General features: G+C 49.3%; 1 protein-coding gene across 1 annotated transcript; it reads right to left on the reverse strand.

Moving 5' to 3' along the window:
* Positions 1-11756: 11756 nt before the first annotated feature.
* A4GNT (alpha-1,4-N-acetylglucosaminyltransferase) lies at positions 11757-18936 on the reverse strand. Its single transcript, XM_005489611.2, has 4 exons — positions 18804-18936; positions 15296-15507; positions 14165-14614; positions 11757-12864 (listed from the first exon to the last, which is right to left on the reverse strand). The coding sequence occupies exons 2-4, from the start codon at positions 15410-15412 to the stop codon at positions 12253-12255; spliced, it is 1179 nt and encodes a 392-aa protein (XP_005489668.1). The 5' UTR covers positions 15413-15507; positions 18804-18936; the 3' UTR covers positions 11757-12252.
* Positions 18937-22711: the final 3775 nt, after the last annotated feature.

Here is a 22711-nt window from a genome sequence, read left to right on the forward strand (position 1 = left end):
TTTGCTTAATTGTTTTATTGGTTGTTGTTTTCTTTTTTCTTTTTTTTTTTTTTACGTGAATATTAAAAAAGATAAAATCTTAAAGACCAGAATCTCAGTTTCCAGTTGTTCTTTTCTTGTCAAAATCATCAGCTCCAATATTTTTGCTCAGCCAAAGCCCCCAACTTGTGTTGTCTATGTTCTTGAGAGGAGTATGGACACAGATGGGTGGTTGAGGGAGAAAATAAAAGATTGAGGTGTTTTATTTCCTTATAAAAGTCACACAATGAGAGAAAATATCAGACAATCAGATTAATAACTATTGGGGGACCCCAGATCAGTGATGTGATGAAGTCAGAGATCCTTGGTGGGACCCTGAGCTTGCTGAGGAGTAGAGTGCAGCAAGTTTCAGGGTAGAGATTAAACACTTCTGAACACTTCATTGTTCTTAGGAGGGCAGAAAAATGGTGGGTATGTTCTCAGGCTCCACTGGAAAGGGGCTGAAAAGCCCAGGAATGTTTAATTTAGATAGGAAACATATAAGTAGTGCTGAGGGAAAGGTACACAGAGGAATGTGAAAAGCAGGAAAACATCCAGAAAAATTCAAAATGCAGGTTTACGGCTGAGTTAGAACTAAAAAAAAATCCCAAGGAAACAGCTTTGAAAGTTACATTTTATTTTTCTGCTACACAAATGATGTGACAAAGTCCCCGAGCCGGCTATCTCTCGGTCACACTTTGATGTGTGCAGGCGTGTAGATGACAAGATTAGGGCCAGGAGCCTTATGGGGAGCTGAGAGAGAGCTGTATCCAGGAATTCCTGCCCTCGCTGGGCTCCTAATCTTCCAGCATCAGTTTTCATTTCCTTGCCTGGGCCGAAAACTCGCAGGATGAAATATTTTAATGCAGTGAACTCCGCTGGAATAAAATCCCATTCCCGAGCAGAGAATCATTTATTTATGAGCCTGGTTGTGGCGTAGCTACACTTGGTGTTACAGCTGCTCCTGTGTTTGTGGCCCTAAGGGACCTTATCTTGTTCTCAGCACCACGGAGGGTGGTGAACATCATTGTTGGGAATGACAGCACCGGGAGAATCCGCATCCACAGCCACGGAACTGCAGCTCCTGCTGCGGGGAGAACTCGGGGTTTGGACATGGAGAGTCCAGGGGAGGCACCAGGGTGAGCAGAGGGATGGAGCAGCTCTGCTGGGAGGAAAGGCTGCACAGCTGGGGCTGTTCACCTGGAGGAGAGACCAGGGATGACCTCACTGTGGCCTTCCAGCGCCTGAAGGAGCCAACAGGAAACATGGAGAGAGAATATTTGCCATGGACAGTGAGATGGAGTGAGAGGACAAGGCTTCAAACTGAAAGAGGGGAGATTTAGGTTGGATATACAGAAGAAATCCTTCCCTGTGAGGGTGGGCAGGCCCTGGCACAGGGTGCCCAGAGAAGCTGTGGCTGCCCCATCCCTGGAAATGCCCAAGGCCAGGTTGGACAGGGCTTGGAGCACCCTGGGACAGTGGAAAGTGTCCCTGCCCATGGCAGGGGGTGGAACCAGATGAACCTTAAGGTCCCTTCCAACCATTCTGTGATTCTATGATTCCTTGTCTTGGACACAGACTCAAATATTCCCTTTTCAGCTGGGCTGATGTCTCCTCGGAGCCCTGAAAGCAAAATTATCTCCTTGGGAAATATCTGTGTCTTTACTGAGGCCAAAGTTCCCTTTTCCAAGCTTTCCTCTGTAGCCCAGAAGGCTAAAAAACCATAATTGTGATACCCTAATTATTTTTTGGACTTAGAGACCCAGAAGCACCCTGAGTATGACCCAGTGTCTTGGTGACAGGTCATTGTGTCCCAATGCTGTCATGTGAAGGACACAAATCCCTGATCCACACCCAGGCTCCCAGGGCAAAGGGAAGGGGGACGCTTGCCCAGGTGCTGCCTGGGGACCGTCCTGGGGCCACCCACCACAAACACAGCCTCTTCTCCCCACGCCATGCATTGCAGGGAGACCCTTCACCCTCGGGGATGTGCGTTTGGGCTCTGAGATCCATCACTGGGGCTGGAGCTGCTGGGAGGAGCAGCACATGTGGAGCACATAGGGCTGGACCAAATCCCTCCTGCCTGGCTGTGGGCTAGGAGGAACAGTTCCATATTTGCTGGGCTGAACTGGGCTTGCTGGTTTGACCAATTGCACAGCAGAAGGGAGGTTTGGGCCTCTGCAGTTGCTTGGCTGAGTAAAGCCTGGAAAAAAACAGATCTCAGAGGCTGCAGAACACGTGGCCCTGTGAGTAAATCCATGAGTAAATCCAGTGTTTCCAGCTGCTGTTCCTGGTGAGGGAGGGAAGAGAACCCTCTCCCACCTTCTATTTTCCTTTATTGACCATAAACTGCAAGGGATGAGTTTGCTAGCATTTGTAAAACCAAGGCAGACAAGTCAGGGAACTCATGGACATTTGTTGGGGCTTTGTTTCCACAAATTTTGTCATCCTGTGAAAAATGCATTTCCCGTTCAGACGAGCTAATTAAATCCAGGCTTGTCTAATAAAGCTGAGCCTGCAAAGGCTGGGTGCATTATCTGACAGCTCTGAACAGGCTCTTTCCAAGCCCCTGCAACATCTGGAGTGTGTGAGAGCACGCTGAATTTGCATGGAGCTTGACCAAGGGACAAACTGGAGCTACAAATTGGACTAGGAGATAAGAACTCTCCTGAAATCTATATGCAATTAAAAGCCCAATCGTCCTCCCTATAGTGACAAGGTTATTGCTTTTATAGAGTTGAACAGAGATGAATGAGTCTATGGATTAATGGCACTAAGATTTATGACACTGTGCTTGCCCCAAATATTATGGGAGAATAGCTCTCTGGGTGAGATATTCCAGCTGAATAAATTTGATAGGATTTTTATTTTCCTTTATTATTTTTTTTTCAGCTTTGGGAGAGCTGTGCTGCATTCAGAGCTTGTTAGTGCTGTGGGTTGAATTTTTACTGATACTCCCTTGTATATTGATGATTTATAAAAGTATTGCCAGTAAGAGGAGCCCATCAAGAAAAAGTCAATGGGAAAAACAAAACATACAAACCCACACTGATTTGTGTGATTTCTCCTTAATTTAGTTGGCCAGATCTTTATCTTGCTGGCTCTGGGCTTTGTTTTACTGTTCCCAGAGACTCCAGAGAGGATAAAGCCAAAGGAGTCACTTCTGGCAGGAGAAATGAGGTGGCAGCAGTGGGTGGAGACCATGGAAACCCCTCTGTGTTGTGCTGAGTCAAACACTTACAAAATTAGGAGGAGGAAAATAAAAACCGGTGGGATTTTAAGGGGAGCAGTTTGGAAGGGATGGAGTTACACACCCAGGGCAGGGCAGAGGGGTGAGGACTGAGGGAAAACCATGCCCATGGAAAACCAGGGGTGTGGGACAGGCCCTGCTCCTTCAGATCCCAGCAGGATGCAAGGATTGCATTATCCATCACTTAACAAAACTTTGGGAGCTGTTTTAAGCCAGGTTGGAGAGGGCTTGGAGCAAGTTTGGAGGAAGATGTTCCTGGTGGTGGAACAAGATGGGCTTTAAGGTCCCTGCCAACCCAAACCACCCTGGGATTTTTGAACTTTGAGGCAAAGCCTCTGGGGTTTGAGCAGCAAGGACAGGGATTTCCCTGTCAGATTTCATTGGGATTTCCCAGATTTCAGTGGGAAACAGTGTTTTCCAGCCTATAGGCTGAGCCTGACCCACCACCCTGCACCATCTGGGCTGGCAGGGCACAGCAACAGCATGGATTTGATCCCAACTTCCCATGGAACACGCTGGCTCAAGATGCCCAGTGTGGAACAAAAGCTCTTTTTGGCTCTTTTCCCACATCTCAGCTCCCTCACTGGTCAGAGGATGAGTGCCACTGTTGTATTAGCGGGGTGCCCAGACAAAGGAAGGAATGATGAATTTGACTCCATTTTCTTAGAAGGATAATTTATTATTTTAAGATACTATATAATAGAAAAGAATACTTGTCTGGTTTATCTCTTCGAAAGGTTGTGGTGGTGGAGCCCAGCCAGGGACCGCCAAATGTTCGGTTTATCTCGGCTGTTTGAGGGGCCTGAAAAGGCCCGGGGTGGCTTTGGGGCAGCCCGCGTATCGAAAGACAAGAAGAGGCTTCAGTTCTTCTTTCTGGTTTTATGTTTATTAATTGTTTATCTAAAAGATGTTCTTTCAGCCGAACAAAGATCTGCTCAGCAGTCAGCCATGGGCACACTGTCTGCCCTCCCGGGCAGCCACGTATCTTTATACTCTTTGCTACGTATACAATATTTATCATTTTTCTCTAATACCATCTATTGTTATAACTCGGTGTACTCTTAGTAATAACCAATCTAAAGGTGCCACCGTGGCCAAAGAAGATGGAGGAGAGGAGGAAGAAGAAGGAGGGCAGGACACACCTCAATTCTTCCATCTTACTCCTCTAAACTCCCCTGTACAGAAATCTTAAACCTTGTGTCTCACTCTCTAATTAACTAATCTCTTCACCATTCACCCTGTGAAGCCTTCATCCTTGTCGTCTCCTGTGTAGGGTTAAAGTCCAGCCACCAGACACTTCTGGCAACATTCTAGGACTCCCGAGCCCCCCAAGCTGGTCTCGGAGGCTCAGCATCTCAGGACTGAAATCTTGAGATCCGACAAATACTATACTAAAAAATAGAGAAAGGATACTTACAGAAGGCTAAAAAGATAATAATGAAAACTTGTGACTCCTTCTAGAACCCCGACACAGCTTGGCCCCAGTTGGTCATTAAGTTAAAACAATTCACATGAAACCAATGAAATACCCACCTGTTGGTAAACAATCTCCAAACACATTCTAAAGCAGCAAAACACAGGAGAAGCAAATCAGATAATTATTGTTTTCCTTTTTCTCTGAGGCTTCTCAGCTTTCCAAGAGAAAAATCCTGAGCAAAAGGATTTTTCCAGAAAATACAGCAGTGACATGCCACCCTCCTCTTGGCACAAGGCTTTCAGCTATTTCTGAAATTTCCCAAACTTAGAAGTTTCCCCCCACTTTTCCACCAGCATTGGGACTTGGTGTTTGAAGCTCACCAAAAGCACCTCAGGCAGGGAAACTGCTGGGAAATCCAACAGAAAAGTGATTTTTGCACTTGCTGGCAGCTGAATGAGCAGGCACCTGCCTTGGCACCAGCTTTGCCACGTCGACAGGGCAGAGCAGCTCCTGCTTTCTGCACTTTTCCTTCCCCTGTTTGCTCTTTGGGGCAGGAATTTGTTCTCCTATTAGTTTTGGATGGTGCCAGCACCAGCGCCCAGCCAGGGTTTCCTGTCAGCCCCTCCATGGAACAAATTTTCACTGCCACCTGGAACTTTTTACAGGTGAAAAGGGATTTGCTGCTTGTTTTTGAACAGTTGTGGAGAAAACTTTTTTTTTTCTTTTTTTCAGAGGAATTAAGTTTGTTCCCCTTGTTCTGCTCAGCCCCACTTGGGTGTGTCCTGCTTCCTAGTGTTAAAAGCCATCTGGAAATGTGGGAAATAAGGAAGGGTAAGAGTCTGAACCAGAAGTTTTCCAACCCACTCTTTTCCAGTGGATAGGAAAAGATAAGAGGAATTGAGTGCCAGTTTTCCTGTCAGATCTTTCCAAATTTCATACTTTGCAGAGACCAAGTTCATAAATGCACTGCTAGAAATGTCCTGAATACAGATAGAATTAGGAGAATTAACTTAATTGACACAGATGAGCTCTGGAAGGGGTCAAGCTGACATTGTCATGTCCACAGTGCAAAGAGTCATCCCTGGGGTTGGATTTCCCACTGATTCCAGAAGGAAAGGAGGGAGGGCATAGCAGCTGGGGCTGGGTTTTCTATCCAAGTGGATTCAGGCCAGATTCCTCCTGGAGCAGAAAATTAGGCTTTTTCCATCACCTTCTGCAGCTTGGGCAGAGAGGAGAGTGAGGAATAAGGAGAAAGAGGAAAATGAGGAGAAGGAAAACTGCTAAAGCATCAAGAATCCACGCACGAGTGTGTCCAGTGTGGAGAGCTGCCCCCAGCCTGGGGGATGCCACATCCCATGGGAATTGGGTCGTGCCACTGCCCTAAGGATGCCCAGGGAGAGCTGCTGAGGCTCCTGGCACTCTCAGCCCCTGGTACTGCTCATTGTTATTGTGTGATGAAGGGAGAGGAGAAATCAAACCTGGGAAATGTCATTTATCCTCCTCGGTGACTGACCAGGCGGGTCCCAACCCTCGAGAGAGCCTCAGCGCTGGGGTATTCCCAAAAGGAGGGCCCAGAGCAGCCCTGGGGGGATGCAGAGAGGCTGCTGCTCGTTCCTGGTGCTGTGGCACCATCCAGTGGCTGCTGGCAGAGCGCTGCCACCTCCCTGTCCCCACCGTGTGTCCCCTGCCCGGCATCACTGATCCACAGGGAAGGGCTCCAGGTCACTGCTGACAGACATGGAGAGGCAGATTTGCTGGAGAGATCCTAAAAAGCAATTCCAAAAATCAGAGCCAAGAGGGGCAAACACCCTTGTTGCATCAGGACACCACACAGAGACCATTCCTCAACTTCTGTGGCTTGAAATTTGTCCCCCAAATCCTCATTTTAAATTTATTTTGAATTTGCTGATGAATTTATTTCTATTTTTTCCTGTAATTTCAGGCTTGTAATTTCATTTTTATTGAAATTAGGAAAAATAAATCTTCCCATTGTTTGTGCCAGGCCTTCCTTGGGGAAAATCTTTGTAAATTTTTTTTTTCTGTGCAAGAAGCAATTTAATTCTGACACTGCTACCACCGTAATTACACCAGTTTTCAGATTCTGTGCTGCTTTAGTGTGCAGTTCTGAGCTTCATATGAGGGGATGGTGAGCTCTCTTCACAGAGCAGGGAGACAAAACAATTCCTTCTCTAGCTGGGGACCAAGGACAAATGATCCAAATCTCAGGCCCAAGAGCACAAACACCGTGGGCTGGAGAGAGAAATACAAGCAAGGTGGGACTGCATAACCTAAAGTTGTGATTGGACAATTAACTGCAATATGCAAATGGAGCAGAACTTATTAAAGTGAGAGACCCCATGACTGGTGGGGAATTTTGTGGCCATTTTGGTTCATCTTGTGTGTAGCCCTGGCTGGGCTCTTGTGCTGCCCAAGGTGAATCCATTGAGGAGATCCATTTAATAAATCCCTGCTTTATTCTTTAGCTCAGTCCAGCCTCTGTTCTAGGGCAGCCTACACAAGGCATCCCCTCAGGTGGAGGAGAGCAGGGAATTTGTGCTCCTTGGGCTGCTGCTGATGCCTCACAGAGCCTGGAGTCTCCTGCAGGTCCAAGTGGGAATTCTCTTCACAACCTAGGCAGATGAGCCTGGCATTGTCATCCCCCAGGACAAGGCACAGGCCCTCAGCAGCACCACCCATCTCTCAGAGCATCCTTCGAGCTCCAAGCCCTGTCAAATCCCAGGGAAGATCCCTGACACCCATCATTTGCCAAGATACAGCCCATGTTTGCTTAAGGGAAGAACTGCTGAAGAGTGAGTTTTGGGAATTTTCAGGCTGTGGGGTATGTGCAGCATTTTCTCTTGGGAGGTATTTACAGCTCGAAGGGGTTTTGTGACCAGGAATGTTCTGGGGATGTAAAATATGAGAAGTTAGGGGCGGTATGGGTCTGACTTTGGGCACCTTTGCTGCTTCCCACACCCCCTCAGCATTCCCAAATAACGTTCCAGGGAAAGGGGGACGTGCCATGCAATGAAACAAACCCAGGAATGTATCACGGACATATTTTATGAAAAATCCTTTTGCTAGGAGTTTTTCTCCTGAGAAGCTGGGAGGCCTCAGGAACAAAATGTAAACAATAATTATCTGCTGCTGTGGAATGCAACAGGTGCATCTGTGATTGGTCTCATGTTGGTTGTTTCTAATTAATGGCCAATCACAGTCCAGCTGGCTTGGACTGTCTGAGAGTCACGAGCTTTTGTTATTCATTCCATTCATTTCTTTTCCTTTGCTAGCCTTCTGATGAAATACTTTCCTCTATTCTTTTAGTATAGTTTTAATATATCATTTTCTTTTAATATAATATAAATAAAATAATAAATCAGCCTTCTGATACATGGAGTCAAGATTCTCATCTCTTCCCTCATCCTGGGACCCCTGCGAACACCACCACAGGAATTCTCCTTAAAAACATCTCCAGGAAACATTCACGGGGAAAATCATCGAGTCACTGCTTTTTTCCTGGTGCTTTTGGAGCAGAAGCGCTGCCCTGCTGTGGAGCAGGGGCGGATGGAGCATCCCGGGCTGCCCGTGTCCCTGCAAGGGCTCTGCTCGGTGCTAGGTGGTGGTGTTGCATTGCCGGCAGCTCGGGGATGCTCGCAGGAACAGCTGCTCGATGTGCTTGGCATGGAGAGGGCTCGGACGGTGAATGCCCCCTTCAAATCCCCGTGCCAGGGCCCTCCACACCCTCAGGGAGGAGCCGTGGATAATTTAGCCCAGGAAAGGCTGCTGGGGAGGCAGAGCAGGAGCAGGGAGATCGTTCTGCCCCTGTACTGGGCACTGCTGAGGGCACGCCCTGAATGCTGTGCCCTGCTCTGGGCCCTCAGGTTGGGAAGGACGCTGGGACACTCGAGTGTGTCCAGAGGAGGCAACGAGGCTGGAGAGGGGCTGGGAACATAAATCTTGTGAGGAACGAATGAGGGAACTGGGGGTGTTTAGCCTGGAGAACAGGAAGCACTGGTGATGGAGCTGCCCAGCCAAGGGCACCAGGGGATTCATCCCCCCCTGTGTCCCCAGCAGCTCTGCCCAGCACGACCCCATCCCCATTCACAACACCCCCAGCCCAAAGCCAGCTTCATCCTGGTGCTCTGGGGACAGGGATGGTCCCAGCTCTGGCCCCAGGCCTTAGAGAACAACTTCTGACTGTCACTGTCATATTTTCTGAAATATCTCTTTGCCCAGGATTCTTCTCCTGGAAAGCTGAAAAGCCTCAGAGGAAAAGGAAAACAATATTATCTCATTTGCCTCTCCTGTGTTTTGCTGCTTTGGAATGTGGTTGGAGATTGTTTATCCAACATGTGAATTGTTTTCACTTAATAACTAATCAGTGTCAAGCTGTGTTGGACTCTGGAGAGAGAGTCACGAGTTCTCATTGATATAGTTTAATCTTCTGTAACTATACTTTCTGTATTCTTTAGTATAGTTTAGTTTAGTATTCTTTAATATAATATAGATCATAAAATACTAAATTAGCCTTCTGAGAACATGGAGTCAGATTCATCATTCCTCCTTTCGATGGGGGTCTCAGAAAATACCCCATCTGACCTCAAGGCCACTGGATGGAGGATGTCAAAGGGGTCACAATGCCCCCTTGGGTATTTGCCAACAGCCAGCCCTGGTTTAGGACTGGTTTTATTTTATTTCCTGCCTGCATTAGGGAGCAGAAATCCCCCTTTTCCTTTCCCTAGACTGCAGTGAGGGATCCACAGCAGGCCCTGTTTGTATGCAGATAACCATTGGCAGAGCTTGAAGGAGGTCCCCTTGCCCTGAAACTTGCTGGAAATCTCATGGAAATGTCATTCCTCTGGGATCTGGCTGCGATGCCAAGGGACAGTTTTGGTTTGTGAGCTGTGATGGCAGTGGGAGGACTGGAAGTGTCCAGTCCATGGTTTATGTGAGGGGAAGCACAGGCAGTTCCTTGTGGGAACTCCATGGCTGTTAGAGAGGGACACAGAGAAGAGACTGTGCTCTGAAGGGATGGAAGTTATGAAAAACGTGTCCACATCCAAATTGATTCATTTCAAAATGAGATCATTACCTTCAGCTTTGTTTGCTGAAGCAGTTGGATCTGTACAGAAACAGATTGGGCATCACAGATAATTTTTTTGTTATTTTGGGCATTTTTTCCTCTCTCTGCAGAATATTACTGTGAAATGCATTCAAAAGCAGAGCAGAAAAGAGCAGATTGGGCACGGATATTCCCCAAGAGCTGTGTCCCTTCAGCTGGCCATACCTGAGAGGGGCCAGCTCAGAGCCTTTCCTTCCCACAACATAATGCCCTGGACATCAGGTGCCATCCTGTCACACCCCACATGTCACTCAGACCTGATGAAAAGGAAAAGATGCTCTCAACTGGAATTCAAAGAGCTGCTCTGATGGATGACACCCCGGTGGGTGACTCCTGCTGACATATTCATGTGATACTTTGTGTTTAATGAGTGCCAAATAGATTAAAACATCACTGGATGGGCTTGAAATGGGGCTTGAAATTAGGCTTAGTCTGAGCTCAGCAAATATTTTAAGGCTGCTTAGATTTAAACATCTGCTTAAATGTTCTTAATGAGCCAAGGACTCTTTTTTATTTTTTCCTCCAATATTATTATTTCACTTGTTTTCTTTTCCTGGGGTGTTCGTGGCCTAGGGCTGCTGCCCAGGATGGGAGCTGAGACAAATATGGAATGAGATGGTGGGAATGTGGCAAAGTGGGTTTGCAGCCACCTCTTCTCCTCACCAGCCAGGAAAGCTCTCTGGATTTTTATTCATCACTAGGGTGTCTTCCAAAGGGCAGAAGATGTGCCACCAGGTACAGAGTCTGCTGGTGACAATTTTGGGTTTTCTCATAGGCCATGATAGGACACAACTTCAGTCATTTCTGGTGTTATTTCCCTTGATAATTTAATCATGGAATCCCAGACTGGTTTGGGTTGAAGAGGACCTTGAAGCCCATCCCCTGCCTTGGGCAGGGACGCCTCCCACTGTCCCAGAGTTCTCCAAGCCCTGTCCAACCTTGTGGGTTTCTTATGGCCATGGGCATGCTCTCATCCATGCTCAGAGAGTAGATTTAGATGGAATGTTGGGAAGGAATTGTTCCCTGTGAGGGAGGTGAGGTCCTGATTGCCCAGAGAAGCTGTGGCTGCCCCTGGATTCCTGGGAGTGTTCCAGGCCAGTTGGATGGGGCTTGGAGCAACGTGGGATAGTAGAAGGTATCCTGAGCTGAGAGCAGACATCCACAAAGCAGATGCTCCCAGAGTTGCCTGGATGTGGGTCCATCTCTATCCACAGGCATGTCCTGGAGGGCACAGGAGGGGTGAGGACAAAGAAAAATATTCCTTTGTGTCATTCTCCTGCTCCAACAATCACCAGCACTCAGCTTGGCACTGCCTGGCCTTACACTGGAGTGGCTTTGGGGGAACACAGGGCAAGGAGGAGCCGCTTGCCCAAACACAGGAGCACACAAACCCTGTGTGCAGAGGGCTCCCTTCTCCTGCTGAACCCCAAATTCTGAGCTGCAGCCGGCTCAGCAGCTGTTGTGTTTGCAGGAGATAGCATTGTGCACATGGCAAACATTGGATGACGGGGACAGATCCCCACCTTTCTGCTCCTGAGTTAAAACCAGCTGTTCAGGGAGACTCAGCAGAGATCTGCAAGCTGGGCTTCTCTTCAGGGAATTGGGTGGATTGGCATTCTCCTGGGAAAGAGAGTATCTGAAGGGAATTGCTCACTGGGAGCCCTGTTGGGATTAAATGGGATTTTTCCACAGCTGGACATGGGTGACCACCTCATATCCATTGGAATTTATTTAAGAGGCATTTGGGATCCTGGAGGACCATCCCTATCCTTCCTTGGTGTCTCAGCATCCCCTTTCCAGGCACAGCTTCTACAGCCAGGATTGACCTGGGAGGATGGGGCAGAGCAGCCACTTCCTGGCAAAACATAAAGTAAGAGTGTGGGAGCACAAACCTTTGGAAAATGTGACTCATTTTTCAGGGAGAAGTGAGCTCAGAGGAATGGTGGTTTATGAACTCTTTTATTTTAATTCTGAAAGTCCCTCTCAAAAACGTAGGGTGTAAAGTCCATGTGAGGAAAACACCAGGGAAAGACGCTGGTTTGGGTTTCTCCTCTTTTGCCCCCGAGGCTCCAGTCCAAAGTCTGTTGTGCTTCCAACTTTTCTGACGTGGGAAGCTGCTGCTAGTTCCAAGAGGAGCAGAGACAACATTTCTCCTGGGAGGCCATCCCCCTCTTTAGGAGTTTTCCCTTGGAGAAGCTTGTGAACAGGCTCAAAGTCTGTCAGATTTGGGAAGGTTTGGTGCATGAGCACCTATCAGGAAACAGCACTGAGGCAAAGGAGTCCTTGGAGGCTACGTCTGACGCATACCCACCACCATCCTCAGCATCCCAAGGGAATAGGAACAGTGGTCATGTAAAGTTCCTTCTTTCTCCTACAAACCTGGATACCGACCTAGTGGGGATTGTGTTTGGCTGGAAGGATCACCTCTCTCATCCTTGCTCCATGTCACTCAGCCTCCTCAGGCTCTGGGAGATCCCTGTGCTTGGCATTTTGGATCAGGTCCTCATAGGTGCTGGGGCAGTAGGTTTTGTAGAGATTCTCAGCCAGGGTGTTGCTGCCGGCCACCACAACCTTGCGGTTGCGGTTCATGAAGTTCCACAGGTGCAGCGCGTAGGAGTGGGTGAAATTTGGGCTTTTATCCCACACCTGGTAGTACCGGCTCCAGGCTGGGTAGGGGATGGGGTAGAAACGCTGCGGGTTGAGGAAGGAGATGTTCTGGCAGCTGTGGTCCTCGGTGCCTTGGAAATCCGTCAGGTTGCAGAGCGTTTTGAGCATCCTGGTCATCAAGAAGGGGCCCTGGTTGCCCCAGATGTTGCCGTTGTACTTGAGGACGAAGTTCTCCATGCAGTCCCAGATGAACTTGTGGCGGGCGGGGAAGCCGAAGATGCCGTTGCTGGAGAAGCGCGACTTCTGCGCGGCCAGGAAGCTCTGCTGGGGAATGGGCCGGATGGAGATCACATCCGTGTCCATGTAGATGCCCCCGTACTTCCAGATGAGCGCCAGTCTGCTGGCGTCAGAGCTGACGTGCACCCAGTTCTTCTCCTGCTCCGGGACCACCTGCAGAATGGGAAAAGTGAGACGTGATGCCTCAGGCAAGGAATGGATCCAAGCCATCCACGGGGCTGCAAATAGCACCATAAACCCTCAGCGCAAACCCTCATGGCTGCAAATGGCACTGACAGCCCTGGCTGCCTCCAGCCATTGGATTTACTGTGATAAGATAAGGAGAAGAGTGTGACCGTGTTCACAGGGGTCTTAGGATGAGGGAAGAGATGAGGATCTGACTCCATGTTTCAGAAGGCTTGATTTATTATTTTATGATATATATTACATTAAAACTATACTAAACGAATAGAAGAAAGGATTTCATCAGAAGGCTAGCTAAGAATAGAATAAGAAGGAATGATAACAAAGGCTTGTGGCTCAGACTCTCTGTCTGAGCCCGCTCACTTGTGATTGGACATTAATTAGAAAAAAACAACATGAGACCAATCACAGATGCACCTGTTGCATTCCACAGCAGCAGATAACCATTATTTACATTTTCTTCCTGAGGCCTCTCAGCTTCTTGGGAGGAAAAATCCTAAGGAAAGGATTTTCCATAAAAGATGTCTGCGAGAGCAGAACAGTGCTTTGTTAGCACTAGCAATGCAGGAACATTTCCCAGGTGGTTTGATGGCACCTACAGTGTTAACTCAATGCCACCATGAGTCATTCCCTTCTATTTCAGAGGGACACAACCCACTTAGCACACTCCCAGTTCCCTCCCAGCTCTTTGAACCAGGCTGGAGGCTTTTCATTGGCGTTTGTTGGCATTTGGAGTAATTTTTTCTCAGGATAAGAAAGACTTTGGAGAAAATCTGCCCGCCCTGCCCAAGAAGTTTGACCAAAGCTACTTGTGGGAAGTTTGCCTGGGGAACTTTTTCCAGGGTGGGGCTCACTAGATCCCACCTTGGCTTTGCATGTTGCTGCTATAGAACCTGAAATCTCTCCCCTATCTCTTATCTCCTGTGGGCTTTGTCAGAGTGAGGCAGCTCTATCAAGTGCTCAGGCAGCACATTTTGTTCAACCAGCTTCTGTTGGGGAAGATTATTAAGGCTGTTTTCTCAAAACACGTCTGCAATCTATTTTTACTGATGTTTCCTTTGCCAAAAATCCGATTCTCCAGATAAGGCCAATCACGTATGCCATAAACAGAGAGATGAATACACAGCAGAACGCGGCCAAAATGAATCTGTTCCCAACCAAAACAATGAAAGTCACTAATTTCACACAGTCCTGGATTCCTCATTCCTTTTAAAACCTTTCCCCACCCCTAGTTATAACTAAAGAGTTTTCCACTTTTTTAAACACTCACCTGGTTGTACCACTGGAGCAGGGGGGTCTCCTGGAAGACAGTTTCCATCTGGAGAGGGAAAAGGAAGACATTCTTCATGGAAGACAAGAGGGAGAAGGCTGCGTAGCTGGTGTTCATGTCCAGGGCTGTCTCGTTGTTGAGCCCCCTCATGAAGAGGATGATGGGCCTGTCCTGGTAGATGCGGGCAGCAGATTCCACGGAGCACGACACCAGTGGCGGTGGCTCCAGGCGCTCCGTGGTCTCCAGGAAAATGATGCTTTTGCCAAGGTTCAGCACCTGCTCAGGCGTCAGGTACTGCTGGGCCATGGGCAAGTAGGAGAAGACGCAGCTGGACAAGAGGGAGATCTCGTACAAAATGCCCGAGACAAAGCAGAAACAGAGGCATATCTGGATTTTCCTCAACATTCTTTCTTTCCTGGAGCGTTTGGGGGCGTGCCTCCGACATGGGTGCTAAGGAGAGACAAGGAACAGCAAAAGGAGGAGCCAGTTATTGCTCAGCAGGACTGGGAAATGGAGGAATGTGGCTTTGGACAGTGAAAGGTGAAGGCAGCTTGGTGACAAGCCTGGTGACAACCCCTCTATGGGTACAGAGGGCTCTTCCCCCCAGGATGAAGATCTGGAGTCCCATCTGTTCCCATCAGCGAGGCAGGGGGAACCAGGAGAGGTCTTGGAGAAGGGATGGGCAGCTGTGTCCCATGGTGCAGGCATGGGCTCGGCAGAGAGGGAAGGACCCAGGGAGAGTGGGTGGGAAGGGTCAGCATGGCAAGGCAAGGAGCCCCAAGAGCATCCCTGGGGCAGACTGGTGTGGGAAACTGCTCCCAAGCACTGCAGTGCCATTCCAACACATGTTTGTCCCAGGGAATATGTGGAGCCAAATGTGCCCATGGAATTAGGTGCCCAAGGAGGTGTCACAGGGGAAAGGCTGTGATTTCAGTTTGGGGTCTGTCACCCAAAGCTAAAACATCATCATTCCAAAGGCTTTTTCCCAATCCATCCCTTCTGCTGACACTTCAGCCATGAGGGATGTGGGGGACTTGTGTCCTGCAGGGATGGAATCTTGTGATGGACCAGAGAGAAGCAGATGAGGGTAGAAAGCAGATGGTTTCATACAAGGAAGGAATTATGACCTACCTGGATTATAGTCCTGACAAATCTACATTTCCAGCACCTTTTCTTGCCTTGGCGGTGACTGTTGGACTCCTGCAAAGCCCAGCTCCCTGGTGAGGACACCCAAACCTTCTGGAGCATGCAAAAGGATTTCGGGAGGTACCAGGATGCTGCACAGGGGAAAACCAGCTCTGCTGCTGGCTCAGCCTCAGTCCCAGCAAAGGTGTGGGCTCCACCTAAAAGGACAAAGAAGGGCCGTGTTTAGTGAGACCCAAAAGGACAAAGAAGGGACGTGTTTGGTGAGACCCACCTTGTGCCTGGCACAGCTCCCCTTCCCAATCCCAGCAGCACACGAGGCCATACAGCCATGGGGAGTTCCTGCTGGTAAGAGGCAGGATGGAATGGGATCTGCACTGCACTGTCTGGTGACACAAGGAAATTCCCTCCTGAAATGACACCTGGCTGCACGTGAGTGGCCCTGCAGGGACCAGGAGCCAGGGTCCAGCGGAGGGGACATGGCTGGAATGACAACCCAATGTCCAAGAGGCCCTGAAAGTGCCCAGAGCTTGATTGATTGAAGGGAATGGCAGGAAACACAGCTCTGTGTGCTGGGATAATTAATGAGCCTCATTCCATGTCACCCTTCCAGCATACAGATAAGTCTAGAGTGGAGCAAACCCCATGGAAATTCCCTGCCAGTGCTGAACTTGTGCTTGGAGCTGTGGCAGCTCCTGATCCATTTCTCAGAGCTGGATCTCATCAAATTAAATATTAAAGCAGTGACTGTTCCCATCAGTGCTGCTTCCCATGCTGAATAACAGATTTTGTTGTTTTCCATTCCAGCTGCACAGGGTTTCTCATCACATCCTAGGTTCCCAGGACAGCACAGGAGTTTGGGAAGAAATTCTTGGGTGTGAGGGTGGAGAGACCCTGGCACAGGTTGCCCAGGGAAGCTGTGGCTGCCCCTGGATCCCTGGGAGTTCTCAAGGCCAGGTTGGAACAATCTGGGTTAGTGGAAGGTATCCCTGCACATGGCAATGGTGGTGCTGGATGGGCTTTAAGTTCCCCTCCAGCCCAAACCTTTCTGGGATTCCATAATTAATGTTAATTTTTCCAATCCATTCCCAGTTTCTCTCGTTGTCCCTGCACTCTGCTGTGAGTGGCAGCCGCAGGGGCCTCCCTGCAGATATGGAATTTGAGCGGAAGAAGGGAATGGAGAGCAAATATCCGCGGTTTGGAAGGGCCACGTTCCCGAGCTTGTAGATAAGGCAGCCCCGTGGGGCTCAGGTGGAACACACATGTCCAGCCCAGCCCAGCCCCACAGGGCTCAGGAGACACCAGCACTGACATTAAAATAAACTACAGTGCTCAATCTCCGCATTTCCTCCCACCTTTCCCACCTGTGCCTTGTCCTCAGGTGCAGTCAATTTACTCTGGTTGTTTGAAAAGAAAACAGAAAGAAAACATTGCTCCCTGGAAGCTCTGTCACAGTCTTGGCTTGGACAGATTTTTAGGCTTCTGGTTGTTGGTTTTTTCCCAGCCCAGAGTAGTTTGGGTTGTTTCCATTTTTCAAGTGCAGGATGAGCTCATTTTGTTCCAACCCCCTGCCACTGGAGTTCAGACCCCTTGGACTCCATGGCCAGGACAGCTCAGGGGGATCCTTCCAATCTAACCTGGGGGATCCAGGATCCTGGGGGATCCTTCCAATCCCCCCACTCCTGGGGGACACTCAGTGATGCTCCTGTACCCTTCAGACAGGGACACCTCCCACTACCCCAGGTTGCTCCAAGCCCCATCCAAGCTGGCCTTGGACACTTCCAGGGATCCAGAGGCAGACACAGCTGCTCTGGGCACCCTGTGCCAGGGCCTCATCATCCTCACAGGAAGGAATTCCTTCCCAGTATCCCATCTAACCTCTGTCAGTTAAAGCCATTTCCCCTGTCCTGCCACTCCGTGCCCCTGTAAATCATCCCTGTTGCTGCTCCAGTGCTGACCAGGGACTGGAGCCCCTCTGTTCCTTTTTAAATCTCGATGCCACTCTCCTGAAGCAGAAACCCCTGGCTTTGCTTTGATTAGAGTTGGGACCACGAGGACATTCCCATTACTGGATTCATATTTCTCCTTTGATGGCCGCCAGATCCGATGTCTCAGGTCTTTATGAACAGCCCAGCAAAGCCGTGCTCGCAATCGTCCTTCAGATTTAAAACAGCCCGGGAGGCATTTTATTTGCAAATTGTGGGGAGAGAATGAGGAGCCACTCCAACACCTCCGTGCTCTGTGCATGACATTGTGAAGAGAAACACGCATCTTCATCGGCTCATTCCGGGAAATTGTTTTGCTTGGTTGGTTTTCCAAAACCCCTGTGTGGCGAGTTATGAATTCTCATCACATTTGACCTGGAGGCTGCTGTTATCAAAATGTTCCCTTCCCTGCTCGAGTTAAAAGGACTGCGGAGCTGAATGTTAAAAATAAATCCCGGCCATTGAATAGATTACCCTGCTGAGTGGGATGATTCCGGGCTGCGGCTGCTGCCTTGATGGCCCATCTTGTAAAGAGATTTCTTTTCTTGGGGCAATTTCCGTGTTTCAAGTGCAGCATGAGGATAGCTGGGAGACTACAAGGGAGATTACTACAGATGCCTGTGATAACTACCCAAGGTGGCCTGTGAGACATAGGCTCTGGGAAAACAGTGGGATTTTGGCACCGAAGAGGGGCAGTGATGCTGCTGGGTCCTGGCCCTACACCCCCTGCACATCACACCCCTGGAGTCCCTGTGGTGTGCAAAGGGATGAGCCCAGGACAGCCCATGGGGCATGACCAGCCCTGCAGGGACGCAGCTTGAGCAGCTCAGTTTGAACAAGGGCTAAAACTCCCCATTTGCCAGAAAGGATTTTTAATAATTAAATAAATAAATAAATAAATAAATAATCTCAACATCTGCAGATCACAGTTTGCCCAGCCCTCGAGCCCATTTCAGTTTTCTCATTTCAGTTTTAGGCTCTCCAAAGCGAGAGCTGCATCACAAACTGCAGTTCGAGCACCACGGACAAATAGTGCACATCTCGCAGTGCCCTGCCAAACCCCAGTGCCACTGAATCCGCATCCTCACAGCTCCTGGAATCCCTCGGGATTCAAAGCAGAGACCTCTCCTCTCTCTGTAGCTTTCCCCTGAGAGCCAGTGGGATTTGCCTTTGGGATGCACCCACCCCGATTCTGGGAATAACCCCAGGCCAGTCCCCGATTTCCACACAGACAGAGTCTGGTGAACACACACTGTTGAATTTTGAGTCTCTGAGGAAATTACAGCTGCAATCAAGCTACAATGCACATGCACACAGGCCAACCCCAGCTTATCACATTTAACACCAGGAAAGTGATTCCTGATGGAAAACCCGAGTGAGGAACGTGTGGCGTTCACAGCAGATTAATTAATGCATCTGACCTGAGCAAAGGAAGGGGCTTCTCACTGCCCTGTGCCACACCTGCCTCCCCATTCCCCATTCTACAGGTTCAGGGACAGAGCCAAACTCACCTGAGGGCTGCCAGGAGCAGGTGAGGCGTGCAGGGTGCTGGGGAGCCGTGCTGGGAGGGATCCAGAGGCACTGGAGAGCCCGAGGAGCTGCGCTGTCTCCCGGCCGTGTGCTGCCCTGGCAGGGCTCGCAGCAGCCTCATGGCTCTGCTGTTTGTATTCTGGGGTGCCCAGATAAGGCTCAGCTGGGGCTGTGCTCTCCCAGCAGTGGGCAGTGCCAGGTGCTCCCGTGGCCAAAGGTGAGTCCCCTGCTCTGCCAGCGTCACAAAGCAGGGGTGGGACTGGGAAAAGGCTCCTTTTGGGGGTGGCTTGCAGCACCTTCAACCTTTTCTCTTTGTGTCCAGATCCACACCTAGGGAGGGTGTTCTAGGGCAAGGAAGAACTTTGCTGTGTGGGGTTGGTGCTCTGCATACTTCCAAAGGAGGAAACATGCAGGAGTGTGGTGTTTTTGGGGTCTCCCGTGGCAGGAAGGAAATGATGAATCTGACTCCATGTTCTTAGAAGGCTAATTTATTATTCTATTCTATTCTATTCTATTCTATTCTATTCTATTCTATTCTATTCTATTCTATTCTATTCTATTCTATTCTATTCCATTCCATTCTATTCTTAGAATGTTATACTAAACTGTACTAAAGCATAGAGAAAGGATACTTACAGAAGGATTAACAAGATACTAATGAAAAACCTGTGACTCCTTCCGACATACCTGGACAGTGATTGGTCATTAAGTTAAAACAATTCACATGTTGGATAAACAATCTCCAAACCACATTCCAAAGCCGCAAAACACAGAAGAAGCAATCAGACAGTTATTGTTTTTATTTTTCTCTGAGGCTTCTCAGCTTCCCAGGAGAACAAATCTTGGTGAAGGGATTTTTCCAGAAAATATGACAGTTGACACAGGAGATTCAGGACTCTTGAACAACTAGCCAATATGATTAAGCAGAAGCTGTCTATTGTTTACCTTACACACATATTTATAGATTGTACAAATGACTAAGTACACATTTCTTGATTGGTGTCTTTGTCTTGTTCACTCATTTTCTGCCTGCATTTCCCACAGTATGTGATTGGTTACAGTCTAGGGGTTTTACAGCCTGCTATTATCTAGTTCTTGTGGTCTTGGTCTTTGGTTTCTCAGCCTCTTCTTTCTTAATTTAGCACAATTTATGTTTCAGTAGCTTTGTAGAATTATTCAGGCTTTGATAACAAACTTAGAAGCAGGCTGGCTGGTGCACACTATGGACTAGCCCTTGCAAACACATTGCAACAGCAACAACAGGGCTTTCTACACAAACACCTCCCAAATAACCCAGCACATCCTGCCCAGGAAGGTGGGGAGGTTCCCAATCTCTCAGAGCCTCTGCTCATCTCCAGCAGGATGCCTTGAGGGGGCAGGAGCAGGATTGGGTGACCCACCTCAGACTGGAGAGATTCCCTCAGAGCTTTCCTGGCTCTGGAGTGTGAGGGCTGTGAACTCCAGTCTGTGCTGGGACATTTGTAAGGACAGGTGGAGCTGTGGCATCCAAGAATACTGCCCAGTGCATCTCCCTGAACCAGAGCCCATGTGAGACACCACAGCATCCAGGGGAGATGTGACCCCTGGCTCCAGCCACCAATAGCAATCAGGTTCTTTGCAGGTTCTTCTCTCCTCCTCATCCTTTTCCTTTCTTTTCCTATTTTTGGCCAAGCTGCATATCCAGAAAAACTAGGAGAGTTGGAAGATTTGTCCAGCCAACGAGCGCTGGCATCACCACGTGCTGCACCCATTTTCCATCCATTTTCCACCCAAATCCCCACCTCTCTCCACTAGCAGTGCTCAGAAACCACCAAAACCTGCTCAGTGCATCCCCTCCCGCAGCCTGTGATGGCACCAAAAAGTCAGCCAGCTTTTCAAAATCAGCCACCAACATCCCAGGGGCTCTGGTTTGCTCGGGGCAGCCCCTCAGCCCCAGGCAGGGTGCAGAGATCCTGCTCTGGGTACGTGATTCCCTCTGGGAGGGCTGGAGGAGGATGGGAGGGCAAACAGCGCCCACGGGAAAGGCAGCCGAGATACCCAGGGCTAGTCAGCTGATAAGAGCCCGGGTAATAATGCCGGGAGGGCTCCGGTTGTGAGAACCATCCCCAGGGCAATGACGTGGGTGAGGAGCCCAGTGTGCAGGCACACCCCTGGGTGAGGAACCCTCCCCTTGGGCAAACACCCACGGGCCCATCCTTGCAGGTGACCTGCAGGGAACTGGGGGGGCCAGCACACAGCTCCAATGGTGGGGGTGAACACATCTATGTGCCCATCCAGCAGATCCCTGGCATTGGAGATGGATGATCTCCAGGGTGCCCTCCAACCTACATGAGCCTATGATGAAGGCTCATGGTGGTCCATTCCTCCCTCCCTTCCCAGGGCACTGGGAAGTGTCTGCTGAGCCTGGAGGGTGCAGCACCACCAGGACAGAAATAGCAGCTGATATTAAAAGTTCCAGCCCAGTTTTTATCTTATCCATAACATGGAATGTTGGGGAAGATGAAAGAGGAAAGCCTTATAAATATGATTGTCTGGCAAAAGATTTTGAGAATATGGAAACTATAAGCGAGATTGAAATGAAAGCAAGCTTTGAGATACCTTAGGTACAGAACAACTGGAAAACAACGGTGTGGCCAGCTGAAGGTAATCCCCTTTTGATAGAACAACACCCTCTGCTTGCAGACAGCTCCAAGGGTCAGAGCAGACTGCCAGCTTGGCAGAAGGGGCCCAAAGAGGAGTTTTTAGGGTTTAAAATGCAACACAGTATGGTAATGTAATGATTCTTATAGGCTGTATGGAAATGCTATAGGATTTGTATCTTGTACTAGATTGGTTAGTGAAAATTAGAATATTCAACACAGAAGAAGATTTATTGTATTGTAACGGGAACCTCACTCTCTTACCTTTTTTACTCCTTTACTCTCTTCCCCTCTCATCCTCTCTCCCCCTCTCTTCTCTTGGGCCTGCTCTGAGCTGTGCCTGGCAGCTCCCAGCAGGGCCCTGTACCCAGGCCCTTTGCAATAAACCCCAAATCCCAGCAGGGCCTTGCACCCAGGCCCTTTGCAATAAACCCCAAATCCCAGCAGGGCCCTGCACCCAGGCCCTTTGCAATAAACCCCAAATCCCAGCAGGGCCCTGCACCCAGGCCCTTTGCAATAAACCCCAAGTTCCTGACCTGGCTTCAGAGATCTCTCATCTCCATCTATCCCCACCAGCCTACCCACCGACACTCCTACAACGGAAACTTCCCCATCCTGCCCCAGTTCTCTCCATTTCCCTAATGCCCTACTGAGACTCTTGCCACAGATTTAGGAGGAGATTTTTCCATGGAGATCACTCCAGCAGAAACTTACAGCCTGGAGCAGCCTCATCCTGCTCCTTAATTCCAGATGAGCTGAGGCCAATCTCTTTGTACCCCCTGGATGCTGCAGGCTGAGCATCCCACCAAGGCTCTGCCCATTCCCTGCTCCAGGTGCCACTGCCATGGCCTCAATGGTGCCCTGCCAGCCCAGAGTGGGAATTTGGGTCCCCAAATCTGCTGAGGAGACAAGAGACAGGGTCACAGCTGGTGCTTGGGCTGAGTGCTGGGTGCTTAACACACACTAACACTAACCACAGGGAGCAGCTAAAATGCTGCTGCTGCTGCTCTGCATTGCCCTCTATGGGAGCCTGTTTTCCACAGAAAACAAGAGTCTGGAGGCAGACCTATGCCTGGACCTCCTGCACCTCCAGGGGCTGGGTGGCAGGGCCAGGGGAGGCTGAAATCACCCCTCAGTGTCAACATGAGCAGGAGGAGGCCCCAGCTCCCAGGGATGTGACTGCAACAAAGTCAGGCCTTCCCTTCCCTTCCCTTCCCTTCCCTTCCCTTCCCTTCCCTTCCCTTCCCTTC

This window comes from Zonotrichia albicollis, chromosome 9 (assembly GCF_047830755.1).
Source record: "Zonotrichia albicollis isolate bZonAlb1 chromosome 9, bZonAlb1.hap1, whole genome shotgun sequence".
In the NCBI taxonomy this organism is placed as follows: domain Eukaryota; kingdom Metazoa; phylum Chordata; class Aves; order Passeriformes; family Passerellidae; genus Zonotrichia; species Zonotrichia albicollis.

Bases quoted from the DNA above. Each gene is read 5' to 3' on its own strand.
- A4GNT (XM_005489611.2), bottom strand. From the start codon at position 15,412: ATGCTCCAGAAGGTTTGGGTGTCCTCACCAGGGAGCTGGGCTTTGCAG. The intron at 14,615-15,295 runs GTAGGTCATAAT...GTCTCTCCTTAG, and splicing joins TTGTCAGGACTATAATCCAG to CACCCATGTCGGAGGCACGC. The intron at 12,865-14,164 runs GTGAGTGTTTAA...CCCATTCTGCAG, and splicing joins TGCTCCAGTGGTACAACCAG to GTGGTCCCGGAGCAGGAGAA.